General features: G+C 46.3%; 2 protein-coding genes across 3 annotated transcripts; both read right to left on the bottom strand.

Moving 5' to 3' along the window:
- Positions 1–860: 860 nt before the first annotated feature.
- On the bottom strand, positions 861–14,294 carry tasorb (transcription activation suppressor b). The gene is made up of 23 exons (XM_068332702.1): positions 13,908–14,294; positions 12,115–12,260; positions 11,940–12,032; positions 11,778–11,850; positions 11,345–11,436; positions 11,118–11,252; positions 10,886–11,010; positions 10,709–10,740; positions 10,076–10,181; positions 9,740–9,843; positions 9,417–9,526; positions 9,060–9,132; positions 8,884–8,958; positions 7,870–8,709; positions 7,057–7,349; positions 6,846–6,948; positions 5,888–6,753; positions 4,617–4,739; positions 4,293–4,452; positions 4,106–4,214; positions 3,837–4,015; positions 3,142–3,276; positions 861–3,025 (listed from the first exon to the last, which is right to left on the bottom strand). Exons 1-23 carry the CDS (start codon positions 14,188–14,190, stop codon positions 1,806–1,808), a joined length of 5,475 nt encoding a protein of 1,824 aa, XP_068188803.1. The 5' UTR covers positions 14,191–14,294; the 3' UTR covers positions 861–1,805.
- A 1,424-nt stretch (positions 14,295–15,718) lies between these two features.
- Positions 15,719–19,586, bottom strand: asb14b (ankyrin repeat and SOCS box containing 14b). 2 transcript variants are annotated; one of them, XM_068340458.1, is made up of 10 exons: positions 19,534–19,586; positions 18,533–18,657; positions 18,399–18,451; positions 18,178–18,309; positions 17,935–18,093; positions 17,607–17,852; positions 17,351–17,519; positions 16,743–17,277; positions 16,455–16,608; positions 15,719–16,371 (listed from the first exon to the last, which is right to left on the bottom strand). In XM_068340458.1, the coding sequence occupies exons 2-10, from the start codon at positions 18,655–18,657 to the stop codon at positions 16,193–16,195; spliced, it is 1,752 nt and encodes a 583-aa protein (XP_068196559.1). In that variant the 5' UTR covers positions 19,534–19,586; the 3' UTR covers positions 15,719–16,192. The 2 variants fall into 2 exon arrangements, with proteins under 2 accessions (XP_068196559.1, XP_068196568.1); XM_068340467.1 differs by lacking the exon at positions 19,534–19,586 and having other exon boundaries at positions 18,399–18,440; positions 18,533–18,562.
- Positions 19,587–19,902: the final 316 nt, after the last annotated feature.

Genomic DNA, 19,902 nt, shown 5'->3' with positions numbered 1-19,902 from the left:
TGTCATGAGCATTAATTAATTATTTGGGGATAGGTGACCACTGCTGCCGCCAGGCGTCTAGCGTTCCGATGTCGTCAGGTTTGTAGGTAATAGTAGGATCAAGTTTGTGGGAAGAAGAACCTGTAATGTGATCAATAAACACTGATGAACCAGAAGCTGCTGATATTTTACTATCATGAACGTGAAGTAACGTCTACTAGTAAACTGAATGAACAGGATGCAGAACACTGGTTATTATTGATTTCATAAATAAAGAACCCTCTCTGGGATCTTCACAGAGAAAAAGGCCTTGGACATGAACTTCCTGTTGGACGTGAACTTCCTGTTGGACGTGAACTTCCTGTTGGACGTGAACTTCCTGTTGGACGTGAACTTCCTGTTGGACGTGAACTTCCTGTTGGACGTGAACTTCCTGTTGGACTGACCGACCCTTCTGTCGGTCCAGGAGGCTCTTAGACTCTGTCTGCAGCTCTCTCTCAACTTCTCTGTGAAAACCACAAAGCAAACAAGTTAATGTGGAGGCGGGCCGCATCCGGCCCGCGGGACTCAGTTTGGGGACCACTGCTCTACATGACCCACCAGTTCCAGGATGGATCGCTGTTACGACCCCGCTCGTTAAAAAGAGTTGTAACAAGAAGAAACCGATGTGAAAGGGTTAACGTAGAAACATTTAATAAACCAGAGATTATTTTAAATCCCTGGACGGGTAAAGGTTTACAAAATGAACAAAAGGGCCAAAGGATGAAGACGACCGCTGAATCCGTCTGTAAATTACAAGTGAAAACTAAAGTAATCTAATTACAGTTGTACAAAAAACGTGGTGAGCAGCCCCCCCCCTACTCCTGATGCTAACACAATCCAGTGACTAACTCGGCCCACTCTTCCACAATGTGGTCACAAATTTGGTTCAAACATCTCATCTCCAGGAGCAAACGAGGCAGACTGTTTGTGAGGAAACAGCCCCCCCCCATCTGAACAGCTGAAGACGATTTGAGGGCTCCCGCTCTGATTGAGGATCTGGGATTGGAGAACACGCTGCACCAATCAGGAGCCGGGGATGGAACAGGTGGAGTGGGCGGAGCCGGGGCTGAAGGGTGGTGAAGCGTTTGAGAGGAGGGAACCAAACCCCCGTCACATTTAAATGACCCCGTCAACACAAACGTTCCATCTCATAAAAGCTTGACCTGTTGGTTTATTAGAAAATATTTTAATTTCACGATTTTTTTTTTTGCTTTTGAAGGTTACATTTTACATATTCATACAGTACATGGAAACTGTAGGAAGGTAAATATTGTTAGAGCGGAAGGACACTGAAACGGCATTATATTTAAACGGGCTGGCTGGACAGTGTCAAACTGATCACACATAAAGATTCTTTTCTTTCTTTTTTATTATTATCATTTTGATAGAATTTTTTTTTACAACCAAATGTGAAATAAAAACAACAAAAAACAAAACCAACAGCAACATTGATATTCATTCACTAATTTTCTTTTTAAAAAAATATCAGCCTTCCTGCGCGTTTGACAAAACCGTTTCAGAATCGGACGAACAGAAATGACGTGTTTAAGTCCTGACCAACTGGAAGGCCATTAACATTTTGTTGGCAAATATAAATATAGTGGTTTGAACAGGGTCTCAAATTACTCACATGAGCGTACATACAGTTAACAGAACACAGTAGGACACTCGGCACTGCCTGTATCAATTTACTTTATTCATGTAGAAAACCATTATCCTTATTTACCGATTTTAAATCAATGTGTTTTACAAGGAGATATTTACACCCAGCCGGCTCTGGTTGTCTATTCAGGCGCGTAGTTGTTTGAGTACATGTAGTCCGAGTAGTAATCCTGTGCACCCCCCCTGCCTGCTGGGTAGCCCCAAGAGCAGGCTCCCCCTCCAGTCCTAACGCCCCGATCGTGTCCTCTCATTGGCCGAGGCCACAGACCCCCCGGGGCTCCCCTCCCTCGATAGTTCCCCGCGGGACCGGGACCTGGACCGCCCCGCATCGGACGATGATTCATCTGTCCAGAGACCCCCCCGATGCAACCGTAGCCCACCCCGCCCATTGGATGTGGAGGCATCTTAGGTCTGACTATTGATCCCCCCCTGCTGGCCACTATGGGAACACCCATAGCAGATCCAAGGTTATCGACGCAATCCACCTGAGTCCTGGTCCCCTGACAGCTGGTGGCGCCGCCTCCCAGGGTGTCCCCCGCACTGGGTTCCACCGGGCCAGAAGGGACCACGCCCTGGCTGCTAGCAGTCTCACCAGTCGTGGTCTCCGTGGCCCCCCAAACAGCCTCCCCAGGCCTGTCTTGTTGGACGGGGTTCTCGCTCGGGGCCAGGTAACCCGGCTGCGCCGAGTCGTTGTGTTCACTGTAGGGGAGGGAGGAAACGAGCGGAGAGTTCCCAGCAGCCCCTGCTCCTCCTCCGCCGTCCGAGCCGTACGTCTGACCCAGCATCATGAGGTGAGGTGGGGGCGGCGGCTTCACCTCCAAGGGGAGGGGAGCCAAGTTGGCGAGAGGTCTCGGCGTTGCAATGACAGGCGGGGCTGTGGCTGGGGCTGTGGGTGGGTGTGGTGGCGGGGGGCGGTATTCCTGTTCGTGGGTGCTGCTGCAGGGCGAGGCGGGGTAAGCCGGGGAGGCCGAATAGCTGGAGGAGCCAGTGTAAGACCAGGAGGCGGAGGGACACAGGAAGCTTTGGTGGGGGTTGACAGGAAACCCCCCCGGGGACAAACCGTCCACGTCTGCAGAGCCGATACTGATCTGGTTGGTGGCTTTGAACTGAGAGATGGCCGTCTTGAGGGGGTTGTAGTCGGGCAGCGTCAGAGCGTTCTCGGGGGTCGCCTGCAGCTCTGGGAGCGGAGGACGGAAGTCGTCCGTCTCCGGCGGGGGCGGCAGCGGAGGCTTCCCCTCCTCAAATCTTCGGTTCTGCGCCGGAGGATCCGACGCGGTCGGCGGCTCGCCGTCGTCGGAGTCCAACGACATGTCTTCCTCCTCCACACACTCGTCGTTCATCACTAGAAGAGACGGAGAAAAAACAGAACATCTGTGAAACAAATGTGTTCAAAATTCCACCATAAAAATATTTAACTCCGCTGGACAGAAATGAAATCTTTAACTAGGAAGTTCCTACCAGTAGAGGGCGGCGTTGGAAGCTCATTCTGATTGATGGAGCCGATCAGACTGTGGAAACCACTCATGACATCATCGATGCTTCCGATTACTATTCCATTTCTGGAGTACTGCAGAAACATCTCAAACGGCCTCTCTGTAAAAACACAGCGCAAAGTAAAATTCCACACGACGGTCAAAACATGTGAAGACAAAAGAATCGTGTGCAGGAAAACGTAGACACTACGGTGTGACCCCCCACTGATACGAACTCGTCTCTGCTCTTGTTTTCTTACAGTGTGTGGCTTATACACACACACACACACACACACACACACAAACACACATCTATCGAGCTCTAAAAGATAGATGTAGGTAAGGTTTGGTGTAAAATTAAAAAATAATGTACAATTAATGACACAATAAATCTAAAAGCTGTTACGCTACAATTACCGTCAAGGCTACAGCTGCATCATGTAGCCAGAAATGATGGACGATAATAAATACACACCCTAATGGCATAAACACAGAATTACATTTATGAAGTATCCAGTAATTAATCCTACATGTGAAAACGTGTCAGTGTTAAGACATTTTGAATGCCCCCCCCCCCCCCCCCCCCACACACACACACACACACACACACAATCTGCCCCCGTCTTTTGTTGATGAAATGTGATCTACGTTGATATCTTTGGAGAGGCTGGATGACAATACCTGTGAGGAAGATAAGGTGCCGCTGTTGCGTGTGCTGAGCCTGAAGCTTGATCAGGCATTCCAGATCCGGGGCCTGACGGGACTGGGTGTCACACTCGTGATAAGGGAGGAACTCCACTAAGTGCTTCTTCTGATAGGCTGTGAGAAGGTTCAGCAGCCCCATGGCGTTGGGGTTCAGCCTTCAACGGAAAAAACAAAAGTATTGTGGTGTTTAATCACAACTCAAAGATCAGCCATTACATTAGGACAGCTGTCACTGAGATGCTGACCTTCCCAGCTCTTTAAGCTTCTTCTGGGACTTGCAGTGCACCTTCCATTGCCACGGGTGTTCAGGGGTGCTCTGCTCCTCCAGGAACTTCAGCAACCCCTGTAAACGATCTGGACAAAACAAGATAAAACAAGTTGAATACCAGCTGACGTTTCCACGAAGTGTCACAGATAAAACAGAAATGTTACCCTGTGTGATGAGGTCCGGGTTGAGGACAAACTCATCCGACACCATGAAGCCGCCCGACACGAATAGCTCGTTGTACGTGTGGTTCTTCACGTCATCCAGAGTGTCCACGCCAGCGAAGCTCACCGAAGGCAACTTCTTCAAGGAAACCAAAGCGGGGATCTGGGGAGTTTTAAAAAAACCGTAACAACATGTTGATACAGCATATAAATAAAGAGTTTATATAACACAAAGCAATGCTCTCGAGTAGATCCATAAATTATATACTGCTGTTTATCTGATGATCAGATGATTCGATGAAGAGGAGGGTGGAGTGGTGAATCTACCTTGTGCACATGTGCTGCGATGTCCTCATTCTGAATGATGATGAGGAGTTTATCTAAACTGCTGCTGTTTTCCAGAAACGTTTGCGGGCTGCATTCTCTGTTGCCAAGACTCTTCAAGTACTCCTTCATGAACACAGGAGAAACAGTTAGAAACAGAAAAATGTGTCCTTCCTGCTTATCCGAACTACAGACGTACACACACAAAGAGAAACACCGACATGAAAAACATTCGGAGAGAGATCTGCTGCCGCGGCTCCTCACATTCCAAAAGAACACTTTCATTTCTGAATTCAAGTGTCCAAAACAACCACAGAAAGCTGTGGAGGATCAACTGCTCCAAAGGAAGAGAGGCGTTCAATGATAACGATTTCACGGAAAATGTGTGTGTAAATTTCCCAGTTTGGGATAAATAAAGTATATTTATCTATCTATGAAAAGTCAAGTTAGAGTCTTTCATACATAAGTTTTCCCTGCAAAAAGGAAATCATGAGATAAAAACACGTGTGTTTAACAGAGACTGTAGTTCAGTTAAATGTTAATGAAGCTTTTAAATTAGCTCATGAATACAACATCATCAGTTTGTTGAATTATTTTAACTGAGAAATTCCAAAGTGGGGACAGTCAGAAACAGGAAATGGAAGGATAGACTGAAATGAAAAGTTTAGCTTTATGCAGGAGCCAAAGATATTAACAAAACACTAAATATGCTGCACCAGGAAGTGTAACGCAGGACCAACGCCAGAAGGGGGCAGCATCCATTCACAAAATAACAAGCACTATTTCCTCCAGGGATCACTGATGTGGGTCCTGTCGCACCAACAGCAGAAACACATTCTAGACTCACGTGTGCAGCGGAACGCAAAAACTAAAGGAAGAAGAGGTGCAGCAACAGATCTGCACATCCTAATATTTAAATGATCCAACAGACAGGAGTGATTAATTTAAAAGCCTCATTGTTGGGCCTAAAAATCATAAACCGCGGTGGAAAAAGCTATTTGGGGGGGGGGTTCCATAGCCCCACATAATAAACGCAGAACATGAAGATGTTAACCTTCATCAGTGGGAACAGCATGAAAATATAGAACCATGTTGCTCAGTGTTTGTAAAACATCAAAAACACGGTTGCAACACAAACCGACAAACCCCCTGGGGGGGGGGGGGTAAGAGGACAATTTGATCTATTTCTAACCATTGGTAGAAAAAGCTATAGGTTTATTGATACTATGATGAAACCCTGCTGTCCCGACCCCCCCAGGAACACCCCGCTGTACCTTGATCTCTTTACACACAGTGCTCTCCTCCCCCTCGTCAGCGGAGTAGATGTAGAACTTGACTGTGTTCTTTGTGACATCCTTAAAGATTTCCACCAGGCTGCTGAAAACCTCCGGTTTGAGCTGACCAATGAGGCTGCCGGCCAGCAGTCCGGACCCGCCCCCCCCGGGCCCCTGACCGGGGTTCTGGGAGTTCGAATCTGGAGAGTCTGGTGCAATCTGAGAGGGCGAGTAGGCGTCTCCCATCAAATCTGAAGCCGGAGCTTCCGTTTTGGTCTTGGTGGGGGCTGAATCTTTAACAGCGACTGCTTTGCTAGTCTGACAGGAGGGGGCGCTCTTCGGCAAAGAGGGTTCTGCCTTAATTTTGGAAGCCTGGATTACGTTGACTGGTGGTGGTGTTGACAAATTAGACGTCGTCACCGCCGGGGTTGGGGAAGCGTCCTTGGGGGGCACGGGTGGGGACGGGATCAACTTGTCCATCTTGTCGCACAGCGCTCTGACGTGGCCCTGAACGGGAACGGGGGTGACAAACGGTACGACAAAGTCTGAGAAGCAGCTGTTGGGCGTCCAGCAGCGGTGCATCGCTAACCGCGGCGGGGGCTGCGACATGTAACAGACGTGATGGGTCTGCATGATGTTTCTAATTTCAGAGGTAAGGCTGTGAACTTCCTGATTGAGGATGGTGTCCAGGCTGATGGAGGGTCTGAAGGGAACTTCTTCTACCGCTGCTAGGGTGAGGGGTGCAGCAACACTTTTAGCTTCCGCAGCTGCGGGGGCGTTCGGCTCAGGGTGGCTGTCGGTTAAGGCCTCAGTCACCGGCTCCGGCTCCGGTTCCGGCATTGGCTCAGGAAAAGGCTGTGCTTTGTCTGGAAGGAAACGGGAAGGTGTCACCGTGACGCCAAAACCCAAAACGGACCTACAAGATAGTGGTCTGTGCGTAACGACGGCTTCGTCATACCTTCATCGGCGGGGTTGACCCAGTTTGGGTCGTCTGAGGTTTGATGTTGCTCCGGTGGCGAGCCTGCACTGAGTGGACTACCAGGGCTACAGTCCATGTCCTCCTACACACACACACACACACACACACACATAACACTAAATATTTTCATGCCTACGAACATTTTAACAACACGGTAAAAATAGCCAATCACCATCTGCTCACGTCTCACCTCGGTGTAGTTCGTTTGTGACGTCGGCTCAGGTTGCTTCTTTTGATCCGGGTCGGGCTCCGCCCACCCCGACCCCGTCGAGGGTTCGCCGTGGTTCGACGGCACCGACACGGAACCCTGGGTCACGGCTTTGTTGAGAGTCGTCAGGAGGATCTTGAGGAGGCGTTGCGTCTCGTTGACCGTCGAGGCGTTGGCGTTGCCTCGAGCCCTCAGGTCCGTGTCGTAGATTCCCATGCTCTCCATCACGGCGGTCAGGTTGTCGCTCTGTCCTCCTTCTTCTTCCATTCCGTCGACTTGGAGAGACAGAAACACGTTCAGCACGTTAATGCGGTGGGATATCCTGAGTTATCAGAGCTTAGAAGCTTCAAGCGTTACACACAGGGAGAATGAAGGGCATTAACTCGACCAAATCAGAGAATAAAACCACTTTCATTGATACACTCATTCATACAATTGACCCGGAAGATTAGAATCAAATATGATTTTTTTTTTAAAAAGAACCTGAGAATCAATTGTGAAAAAAATATAAATAAAAAATAACCTGAGATTCAATTGTGATAAAAAAAATTAAAAATAAAAACCTGAGAATCAAATGTGAAAAATTTTTTTTAAAAAGAACCCGAGAATCAAATGTGAAACTCCAACAGACAAGAATATTAACAGATATTTTAGAATATGCTGCCTGTAAATGAAGTGTCAACAGGCAGAGCGCTTTAAAACTAAGAAAAAAATTCAAAGGAATCGCAGCTGGGGGCGATGAGAATCCGCAAAATATCAAATATTACATCAGAACCGCTACAGTTGGATCCTCACCTCTGCTCGGCTCCCCGTTACTCAAGGAATCTGTGCGTTGGTGTTTGTTTGTGCCTCCCCTGTCCTCCCCCTCGAACTTCCTCTTCAGACTGTTGACGTCCCACGCCCCGTCCTCCCCCCGTTCCTTCCAGGGATCCTTCACGAGTGCTTTTTTGTGGAGCTGGATCAGCTTGAGCAGCTGCTTCATCTTGTCTTCGTCGTATTCGTTCTGGGAGAGCCGTAACCTGTGGGGGGGCTGATGCTGCGACTCCGCGTTGGACTTTGGCTGCACCTGCGCCCCGTTGGAACGGGACACCCCCGGTCTTCGTCTAGCGCTGTCCGAAGGCTTGTCCTGCCCTGGAGGGGGCCTCTCCTGGGGAATCCTCTCCGTGAGTCTCTCGGCTCTGTCTGAGCCCCTGTCCGAGCCCCCCCAGTCGGAAACAGGACTGTACTCCACGGAGGCAGGGGCGGGTGTGGGTGTAGGTGCGGGCACAGGGTTTCGTATTCTTTCCACAATGTCTTTTGCTTTGTTCAGAGGTAAAACGTAGCTGGGGGGGTTGTGGATGTAAGCGCGCAGCACGGCATCCACGTTGAATTTGGGTCTGGGCACCGGAACCGGGTTGATCCTGTCCTCCATGTTATATTTATAGTCGGGCAGAATGAACGGTCGCACCGTGCCCGAGTCCATCCGCGTCAGGTAATCGGTGGCCTGGCGCTCCACCCCGGCGCTCGGGTCCTTTCCCGGGTTGGGGCGCAGCTTGAATAAACTGTAGTGCAGCGCGGGAATGAAGGACTCCACAGACGACAGGAGGGCAGGGTGGGGCTCCGCCGTCAGCGGCTCTGGCTCGAACAGTTTCGACACTGCGATCAAACAGACATTCGTCAGCGTCGATTAAAAGATGCCTTTCGGCTCGATTTAAATGTTTGGAGGAGATTAAAAACAGCCAAAGGAGCTTTGATAATCAGAGGGATGCGTCTTAGCTTCCAAAAAACTAGTCAGGCGAAAAAGACGGATCATTATTCAATAAGACTTACAATACTTGACCACCATCCTGGACTCCTGGAAGATGAATAAGGCTTGCAGGCTTTTCTCCAACCGCCCTCGTCGCTCTAGAAAACAAACAGCAACTTTAAAATAAAAAACTAAACCTCAATGAGGAAACAATATCTGATCAGAGAATTATGGAAGGAGGTAAAGTCTTTTTTGGCACCTTTAGAATCGACCATTTGAGCAGAGGACAGCAGGAAGAGAAAGCCCCTGTCAAACAAGGACTTCACCAGCACCTGAGTGGAGAGAGGAGACAAGTAGCACCGGGCGTGTCGGATTAAATGACAATACTAGACTGACAGGTCTGCATGCATCCCTTGTGTACACGAGCACGACTACTGTTCATGTTTTAAGAGGTGCAGAAAATACGGATCATCACTGTAAGCCATCACAGATGCTTTCCCAACAGATTCCTAAAAGAAGTATATTTTTATACGCGTATGGACATAGTATATTATTTTAGTCATATTTTAGTGTATTGCATTGCAAAAACCCATCCCGGTTCCTATGGGTGACTCACCATTCTGTCCCTCTCTAATTTGTTCACCAGCGCTGCCAAACTGCCGCTGGTTGGTTTTCCTTTTCCATCCACCACCTGAAAAATGCTGCAGGACATCCCAAACTTCATCACTGCGGACAAAGAAAAGCAAAGTTGGGAATGCAAAGCGGTCTCGTAACGCCATCACCGAATTTTCCGTTTTCTCAGTTTTATCTGCAAAAAAATTTTTGTAACTCCAGCAGATGAATAGATTTGGAAATTAGATTACAAGTTTGCAGCGCTACTTCCATTCCAATGATATTTCTCTGTTGTTTATGAAGCAGACGTGTGTGGTTTATACTGACCTTCACATGATATATTGTAGGTGTCCCAAGAAAAGAGCACAGGGGGGATCTTTCGTTTCACCTGCTCCAGCTGCATGCCTTGATCCATTTCCAACTTCTCTGGCCTGCAGGGAGTAAGAATATCAGATTCCAGAAAAAAAAATTACTTTCAGTTTAATGTAGAAGACGATTTTATTTCCCGATCTCTGCAAAAGCTTTGTGCCGTGTCAAAGTTTACCACGTAAAAATCTTTATTGACAAGCAGTGCCGTCAATGATTAACAAGGGGATTCCAGGGGCACTGTGGATTTTTGTTCAGCGTAAAAACAATTAGATTTAAGTTTAAAAGTTCACTCACAATTTGAAAGGAAGGTAAGGGCGCGACGAGGATCGTAAACAAATTGGAAATAACTCCTGGTTCTTGTTCACCAGCAGACCGCTCCACACATTGTAGCAGCTCTTTCCTGTAAAGGGAACGGGGTCAGATGAGGTAGAGACAGAACAAGGCTACCTATTCTCAATAAATAAATAAAATACATAAATAACAAACAGCTGGTTTTGATTTTACATCATTTTAAATGTATCGCATCTTTTGAGTTACTTGGATAATTTGAGGCGTGCAGCCCTTTCATGCACATCCCTGTAAAAGTGAGCGGCTGATGTTCCTCTTCCATTAATTGTCCAGGTTTTACTACCACATCTGCTTTTTGTACATCCAGTACTTTACGTTACTTTTCCTGCTGGATATGAAGTCAGTAGTTCTACTGACTAACATTGGGACTACAGCCGTCTTTTGCTGCTGATATCTGGATCAACTACATCCAAACTCTTCCTCACCTCCAGTCAACAACTGTCGAGGGTTTAACAGGTTGGTTATCACTCCAGGTGTATTTCCGAGTTTACACAGACATTATTCGTTGAAGATAACTTATTATGCACATATTTGTTTTGTTACACATTTCTCAGATTAGACAGTTCAAAAATATTTTACCTCGACTTCCTTCGGGGTGAAGGGTATTTAACCTGTTAGGGACAGAAACAAACCGAAAGGAAAAGAAGAAGAAGAAGAAGAAGAAGGGACAGAAACAAAACCAACAAAGATGTTACTCATTTCTTGTAAAACCCAATAAAAAAAGTTTTGCTTTTTCTCACAGGAATGAACGAATACCTTTGTGCAGTCATGGCTGTTGCTGCGGTTTCCTTGCCTTTATACTGAAAGGAAATGACGGCGTAGGGGCACACGTGTCGGGGCCGCGCCTTTATCTCATCAAATGCAAATTCAAAAAAATATTGCTAAAGAGAAAGGACAAGAAAGACACAGTGAAATTTAAAGGAACTGAAAACCCACCTGTGACGACAGAAACCACACAACAGGTGGATGAAACTGAACCCGTGTTTACCTGTGTGAGCTCAAAAGCCCTGTAAGACAGCAGAGACGTCACCCTATTGGCACTCTTGGACGAATGACCGTCAAACTTGGGTGAAGGTTCTATGGCGTTCTTAGGCATGTTCTCGTGGATGTGCTTTATGCGGCCCTGAGGAACAAACAAACACTTCAGCTCCGTGTGCAAAGGAAACAGAAGCTTATCAAGAATACGAAACGGGAAAAAATAAAAGGCAGCCATACCCTCATAACTTTGAAAACAACCATGTCTCCGGATGAGCCCACGTCAAAGGGATTGATTTGTAACAAATCAGAATACTTGGAGAGATAAACACCTACGATGGCAAAAAGAACCGGATTATCATAGAATCCTGATTATCAGTCTTCATGCCAACATATTTCAGGATCATATTTACTCTCAAAAACATTTTACCAAGACATCATGTCAAGACTTGTTGATATTCTCAGAACAGAGGTTGATTTTTAAACTGGATAGTCCACCGTGAACATTTGAGTCGTTTCCAAATTAAATTCATTAATACAAAGGATAATTTAAAAAAAAAAGATGATAAACGCTACCAAACAGAAATAAAGGAAATAAATGAGTTGGAAAGACCTAAATATACAAAATTTGCTACAACAGTAAATTATACACCATCAGCAACATGTAACTTACCTACTGATGGATTTCCTAGTGTTGTAATCCTCGAGTGTCCGACCGTCAGACCCTTCTCACAGATCCACTGGAGCTAGACGAGAGCAAATCAACAGCTCAGAATGCTGTGAAAGAAGTAGAACGTCATCACGCTTAATTCCTGCACGGCTCCATCGTCAGTACCTTGGATTTGTCGGGATAAAGGAAGCAAAACGACTCGGTCACTTCTTGTTCGGTCCGCCCCTCCTGTTTCATCTCCCTCCGCTTCTCGATGAACTGACAGGTTAAAAGAAAGCAGCCGTCAGGTGAAACGTCTCTTTAAGACACAACACTGAATGTCTTGACGGCCGTGACTAACCTCCTTCTCCTGCAGCTCGTTGTGTATGAGCCGGGCCTTGCAGTAGGAGAAGGCTCCTCGCGATGACGAGTCTAAGTAACACGAGGAGACGATCTTCAACAGGTCCTCGAACTCTCGGCTGTCGGGGAGCAGATCGTGGTACAAGCCTGCGGGGACAGGAGTCAACCCAATGATCAGCTCATCGCATGTGCAAACAGTAATAAACCTGTGCAGTGTTTCCACTAACACGCATCTGGAGACGAATAAACATCGAAAAATTAAACGTGTTGCTACTCCACCTGTCGCCTAACGGACATGAACTTGGGACCGGAGGTGAGGATGTTAACAGTGCCTCCACCGCCCTGAGCCTTCACACAAACACAGCCACCAGCCAGCACAGGAAGACGAGCTTTGACCCATCTTGGCTGTCAGAGAGGAAACATTCCTCCTGGTTCTAACAGAGATAACGGTACGGTTTGGTATCGGAGTGAACAGAAATGTACGATCACACCGTTTCTGATGCACTCCGACCATCACGACCGCGCAGACGGGATGACGAAGACACAGACGATTATAAGAATTGTACCACAGCCGACATATTCACCTCAGTGTCCTACAGGAAACACCAGCAGTGTATTGTACAAACACACACACACAGCATCGGTAGAAAAAGTGGCCTGCTGCACCGATGACGAATGTTTCACATCTACAACAAACATGATGCAGGTGCAACAAGATGAAAGTGTGTGAACTGATCGCTAACAAACGACAGTTCTTTCGGCGTCTGCGTGGAGCTCGAACGAATCAGCAGCGTCCTACGTTTAAAGTCGAACGCTGCTGTCAGTGCATCAGTCAAGTCACAAATGCTTTGGAAGTTACTGAGATAAGGAGAAAAGTACAATAACTAAGAATAGCTTGGGTCAACAGCGTTCGGTTCTATGACTGTAACTGTCTGGATTGACTTTAGGGTGAATGCAATCAGCTCGTAACGCTTCAAGTCAAGCTGTGGACCCAGACATTCCTCCTGAAAGGGATTACAAAGCAGGACTCAAGTGTGTGTCTCGTTTTTTTTTTTAATGTGTCCAACTTTCCAATACGGAATGAGGAGTGGGAGACGCTGCCTGCAAGTAAGGTACATTAAATACAAAGTAGAGGAACATCTGCTGAACTGTGCATGCTTAAAAATAACTGTTGCATCACAGCAACAACTATTCATCTGCTGCCACATAATAATAGTCCAGCATTTTGAAAGATGGAGGAGAATCATGTGCTGATGTTAAGTTAAATGGGATCCACATCAACCTGGAGCAGGAGTCCGACTTAGATTCAACTCCATAGGTGACATCTCTCTGTGGAAACATCACATTTACACCCATCGGGGGTGGATCCATGCCCTTCACTGAGGTCATCGGGACCCCCCATGTGTCAGCTGACGGGCTGTAACCCATCGGTGACAGCAGTGTGATCCAGGAGGGTTTGGGTTCCCTGAGAAGCTGGAGACACTTCCAGACGGAGTGTCCTCAGACAGCCTCTGCCCAGGAGCTACAACCTGTTAGCATCAGCTGCTCCCCGGCTAACGGGGGTCCCGGAGCCGGGGCTGCCGTGTGTGACACCGCCGTCAAAACCAGACAATCCGTGGGCTTCGATCGCATGACCCCCTACTCGTTTAAATACCTCCATTAATAACGAATATTATTGCTAAAGTAGCTACAGTAGCGAGGCCAGACAGCTAGCTAGCAGGCTAGCAACGTGCAGTAGCATAATTATGAAAGACAGGACGTGCTGCGTTCGAATCCGCAGCGATTTGACACCACCTTTCCGTTCTCTCGTCTTCCTGGGAATCTGGAAATTCGGTCTCTGTCCCGGTAGAGGAGAGCTGCTAAAGTTCCGGGCGTCCGCCGGCGTGCTCCTCCGCCGCTCGGTGGCTTCATGTTCGGGCATTACACCGTCTCCAGATCCAGTCTGATCGCCATTTTGGTTGGTTGTGGCCGAGCTGGCGGCGGAATTCTTCTGGGGTTCGCCGCCCTCCAACTGGAGACCGTCCGTCTCGGTACATTCTGAGTTCCTTCTCCCCACCGCGTTGGGGTTCAGGGCCATTTTCGGGCACCGTGCACGTAATTAGGGCAATGAAGTAGGAACGATTACGGCGCCGCGTCTCGCAAGCACTCCTCCTCACCCAGCCTCCGCCATTGTGAAAATGACGTTCACGTTCTTCTCAACTGCTGCAAAACGCTGCCGTCACGGTGTTTACATTCGAGTCAATCCGCGCCACCCCGCGGCGGACGGAGGTACTGCAGGATGTCCGTCTGTATTTACTGTATACACAGAACACATTGATATACTGTATGTCTATATACAAATACATGACCTCTATACACAAATACATGACCTCCGTTGCTCAACACCGTTTGGTACGTAATCGTGTCATTTCATTTTCCACGGGGCCAGATGTAACTAATAAATGTAACTACATGTAACTCAAAGTAATGTAAAATACTGTAAATGTAACTACTCCTTAATGTTAAATAACTCTGAATTTATTACTCATTCAAGTTACAAACATACAAAAAACATGTTTGTTTGTTTCTCTGTTCGAACATAAATCCTTTTAATTTGTCAGGTTATTAAACCCACAAAACTTCGTCAATCAAGGATCAAACTATCCAATGAATACAGAAAAATAACTTCAAACACAAGTTAGGACATTAACTTTGTTCAAAACTTTTTGTCAGTTAAAATGGGCTGAATTAATGCATTATGGGAAATGTAGTTTTGGTCAAAGCACACTTTTGACCTATTTATTTTTAGACACTCTGACTTTTATGTTCTCGCGGGCCACATAAAATGATGTGGAGGGCCACATTTGGCCCCCAGGCCTTGAGTTTGACAACCCTGCCCTAGAATAAACAGTGACATTCCTGAAAGAGAGATCATCTGGATGGCAGCACACCAAGTGTTCACTGCTTTCATTTAAAAGCTAGATCAAATGGTATTATCCATCCATCCATCTAAGCCGGGATGCCCACCCCTCTCCCCAGACACCTCCTCCAGCTCTCTGTCTGGCGTGTCCTGGGTCTTTCCCGAGGCCTCCTCCCTCCTCCTGGTGGGACAAGCCTTGGCCACCTCTGCAGTGAGGTGTCCAGAACAGATGCTCGAGTCTCCTCAGCTGGCTCCACTCATTATCTCTGAGGGTGCCCCCAGCCACCCTGTGGAGGAAGCTCATTTTGAACTTGAACTCCTCCACTTGAAGCAAAGATTCCCACGGACACAGAGAGGGTAGGCCACCTTCTCGAGTGCTGATCCCCATCTACCTCACCACCATGGGGTGATCAGTTGTCAGCTCTGCCCCTCTCTTCACCAAAGTGTTCAACACGAGTGGCCAGAGGTCAAGTGGCGCGACCTGTGCGACCCCTACGATCCCTGTGTCCCAACAAGGTGGTCATGATGGACAAACTAGGACTAGAAAAGAACTACTACGTTTTCTTCATATCCTGGTAAATGAATGTTTCATCATTGTTCTAACTCAAACGAGGGTCAATCCCAAAGTCTGATGAGATTTTGGCTATATTTATAATGTGATGTGATGAAATTGCAAAAATCCACTCCGGAAATCAACCAGCCCATATATTGTAAAGAATCATCAAACATTTTAATAAACAGTATTATTTTTACAGTTGATACTTCGATGGGCCAGAAGTTGACCACTAAAATAACATTTACTCTAAACATAAAGGTTGATAAATCTAAGAAATAAATCCCACTCATGTAAAACTGAATTCTGCCACTAGGTGGTGACAATGAGTCCGAAATTCTTCAACCCACGAGAGAAACAGAAAAAACAAATGTATGCATCTTGATGCTATGTTTTTGATGATAAAAAGAATAACTTTCGATCAGTATTTTAAAAATATTTTTTGGAAATATTTTCTTTTAAAAAATGTACCTATACAGCGGGAATAAATAGGACATATGTCAAATGTGTACTTTAAAAAACTAAAAATACTTTACAAACACATGTTATGAAGAAATTCAGATCATGGCTGCTGAGTGTGTTCTTCCCTGTATTATTATTCTATCTGTGACAACTCTAAGCAGCTTTTCATTGTGGGTCAACCATGCTGCCCCTGCTGTAGATATCAAACTCCTTAAAACGCAGGTAATCTTTAAGCCTGGAGGGAAGAGGAAGGAAACTGATGAAAACCGGTGATCTCAAGCGCTGACAACTGAGATGCTCCCTTATTCGCAACCGACAGAGGTGTGTCAGGCTCCGTGCATTTCCTAAGAATAAAACAAATGAATTCATTCAATGGATGCACATAAAATCATCAAAACAGTTTGAGTGACGAGTAGGAAAGACTTACTCTGAATGTGGCAGATCTCCGGCCACTGTTTCTGCTCCTCCAAGGCGTTCTTAAGTTTGGTGCAGAAGGAGACATGGTCAGTGTAGTCCAGCATGATGCGCACCACTTGAGCTGACAGGTGTTTAAGCCAGGACACTGTTATCACCTCACAGAACTAGAATGAAACATACAAAGACACACAGAGCTGTCAAGGTAGAAACTTTAAATTAAGTATGACCCCACTTGGGCCCGCGTTGGATGAATTTATATCTATGCACTTCTCAAATCAATCCTCAAGCTTGACCTCACCACCATATCTTTGATGACTGCGTTTGTCCAGGGAGCGTAGTCATGAGAGCTGTCGCCATAGGGACAGTCAAAGCATCGCTTCACGTCATACCCGTGGTTCAGAATCATTCTCAGCATGACCTCGTCTTTCAGAGCGTACTGCAGCGCTGAGGGGAAGTGTGTGGTGTTGACCCGGGAGTAGTAGTTTACATTTGCCCCAGACTTCAGTAATGTGTTGATCAGTTCATAGTTGCCCTGTCTAAGAGCCACCTGCAAACAGTTGACAGGATCCTGGTTCACCATTGCCCCGGCATCTAGAAGCAATCGGGCGCACTGAAGATCGTTGTTGGACACCGCAAAGAAAAGGGAAGACCTGCGCTCGTCATCATAGCTGCGGCGCACCCTTTGGTGCAGCATGAAGTTGGGATCGTAGCCAGCTTTGAGCAGCATCTCCACACAATGGGCGTGCCCCCCAGCGGCCGCAGAATGGAGGGGACTCATCCCACTCTCCTTCACAGCATCCATCTTCGTCACTGGGATGACGCGCTCCAGTGCCCTGTGGAAGACGAGTTCCAGTTTAAAAATAAAGGGTTTAAATTCCTTTTTGCAAAACCGTAACTCGTCCTCACAGTATATGGCCGTGGTAGGCCAGCCGGTGAATCGGAAGGTGCCCACTGTAGAGGGGTAGATTGGGATCTGCCCCATGATCCAGCAACAAGGAGATAATGTCAGGGTTTCCTGACGCTGCTGCGTCAAACATGATCGATCCTGCTTCTGATTCACACCAGACATGTGCTCCTGAGAGGTACAGAGAATAGAATTAAATACCTTTACTCCTGTACCACACATTACTGAACTGATGCTGCATCACCGCATCTCATCTACCTTTCTGTAACAGGACCTCCACCACGCTCACGTGTCCGTTCTGTGCAGCCAGAGCCAGCGGAGTTTTCTTTTTGATGTCGGAGGCGTTCGGGTTGGCGCCAGAATCCAGGAGCAGATAGACGAAGTTCTCCAGGCCTAAAAACGCTGACTCGTGTAGAGCCGTCCTGTTCAGTTGTCCCGTTTGGTCGACGTTGGCGTTGTAGCGAAGCAGCAGTGTGGCCAAGTCATACTGGTCATTCAGAATAGCTAAGAATGGGAAAATGAAAGAGTTTGAAAATGAGTGCATATCCTCATATGTCTCCACATGTCGCTTTTAGACCTCAGGTACCTGCCACTAACGGTGAATCCTGCTCATCGTTCTGGAGATCCGGGCTACAACCGTTCTGTAAAAGGAATGTGGCGTTCTGTCTGCGTCCATGAACCACAGCGAGAAACAGAGGAGTCTCACCGTTTAGGGTTCGACAGTGAGAAGCACCTGTGGGCGACGCTGGAACGGAAAAACACAAAGCAACAAAAAGTCAATATGTCTAGAATTGAAATTGCAACTATTTTCCATCAAAATGTTAAGAACCTGAGTAGATCATCTCCAGCATCTTTAGATTCTGTTGCACTGCGGCCTCGTGCAGCGGGATCCAGCCTCGTTCATCCACTCTGGAAAAATTCTCTGGTTGCAATAACATTCTTTTTAATGAATCTTCATCACCTAAATATGAAGATTACATCAGAAAATGGAAGAAATTAATGATAAGAAGAATCCCTTTCAGCAGGTCATGAATTAATGCATCAGCTTACCCTCAGTGATTGCTTTGAATATCTCATCAGGGTCTTCGCTGGCTTTTAGATCACTATAGGAGTAAACAGGATGCTAATTATCAAAAGATAAGCACTGTACAGAGAGAGATTATAGATACAGGTTTGAAATTCACCTTGGATTCAATCCTTTGAGCTTTCGATATTGAATCAGACTTTGTTCAATCACACGTTGAGTCGCCTCATCCTCATCCAAGTCGTCCTCTGATTGATAGAAGTCGTCTTCTGTCTCTGTCGTCATCTGTTAGTGCAGGAAGGGTCAGTGTAAATAGATTTATATTAAATGTGCATTTACATTTATATTAAATTTAGTACCAGTGAACCAAACTTACAGCAGAACCACTACAACAATAAGTTCAACTAGTTGTTACTAGTTGAACTTATTGTTATGCCAGTAACAGCTGATAATTAAAAAGGTTACAACTAGCAGTATTTATAATAACTAATCAAAGTTCAATCCAACCACAGTTCATTGTAATCTGTAGGATGAGAAACCGTAAAGACTCTGAGGAAAAAGTGAAATTAGCATCATGCATTAAATGGACACATGAATAAAACAGGAAGGACATAAGAAGAGAAAGAAGGACACTGCATGATGGGAAGTTTCTCATTAGGGCAAGGCTGCAGCAGCATTCTCACAGCCCGGTGTCACTGTGACACGTCTGATTTTGTGATGCATTGTTTGCCTGGGGAATAAACGTTTGACCCACAAACCTTCACACATTTCAGTTTTTGCCACTCCGCTCGCTGTTCACCGTCACATTTCCACACTGTCCCTTTGTTCTGTCCTATAAAACTGTTACCATCCAAAGCTCTGGGTTAGGTTTATCTTCCCAGAACCACATTGTAAACACTGGAATACTAATGCATTTCACACAAAAAAACATTGGAAAAGGGACTTTTCAACTATTTTGTTCAACCAAGGCCAGGACAAATGCATGAATATTTTTACAACACAAATACGTAATTAATGAGACCACTTTTAAAATAATTCTGACATGATTAAGAAAAGTTGAAATGGTTGTGCTAAATAATTACCTGAAAATTCAATAAAAATCTTCAGCTAATCATTTATATTTTCTCTAAATAGGTCATTACTTTATCGTCAGATGTTTACCTTCAGTCAAATGTCTGTGTGCTCCTGGTGGCTCCTACAACAGTAGAGCAAGTAGGCTCCTCGGCTGGCCACACATGTTTCAGATATTTATAGCTGCCCCCCTATAAATATCAGATCACGGGGTCGTCGTCGCCACCAGCAGCAGCTTTGACCCACTGAGCACTGCAAAACTATCACCTTTCAGGTCATGGGCACATTCACTCACAACTAGAGACAGGAATTTGTGCTTTTTGAAGTGAGCCAGATCTTTGGGCTGTGGTTGCTAATAAATGTCTCTCAAAATGCTCTTTATTTAGCACTTCTAGCTTTTAAAATGCAGCTCAGTCTTACGTGCAAAAGTTATCAATATAAAGGGAAACAGTCAGCTAG

The sequence above is a fragment of the Antennarius striatus genome, chromosome 2 (genome assembly GCF_040054535.1).
Source record: "Antennarius striatus isolate MH-2024 chromosome 2, ASM4005453v1, whole genome shotgun sequence".
Lineage (NCBI taxonomy): Eukaryota > Metazoa > Chordata > Actinopteri > Lophiiformes > Antennariidae > Antennarius > Antennarius striatus.
Note: the sequence above shows the minus strand (reverse complement) of the source record. Positions and strands in the feature narration are given on the sequence as shown.

Excerpts from the sequence above, each read along its gene's own strand:
- tasorb (XM_068332702.1), bottom strand. The coding sequence starts at position 14,190 with ATGGCCCTGAACCCCAACGCGGTGGGGAGAAGGAACTCAGAATGTACC. Across the intron at positions 10,741-10,885 it reads ACAGCCATGACTGCACAAAG|GTTAAATACCCTTCACCCCG; the intron begins GTATTCGTTCAT and ends TGTCCCTAACAG. Across the intron at positions 4,016-4,105 it reads AAGCTTAAAGAGCTGGGAAG|GCTGAACCCCAACGCCATGG; the intron begins GTCAGCATCTCA and ends TTTCCGTTGAAG.
- asb14b (XM_068340458.1), bottom strand. The coding sequence starts at position 18,657 with ATGACGACAGAGACAGAAGACGACTTCTATCAATCAGAGGACGACTTG. Across the intron at positions 17,853-17,934 it reads GGATTCACCGTTAGTGGCAG|CTATTCTGAATGACCAGTAT; the intron begins GTACCTGAGGTC and ends TCCCATTCTTAG. Across the intron at positions 17,520-17,606 it reads GGAGGTCCTGTTACAGAAAG|GAGCACATGTCTGGTGTGAA; the intron begins GTAGATGAGATG and ends TGTACCTCTCAG.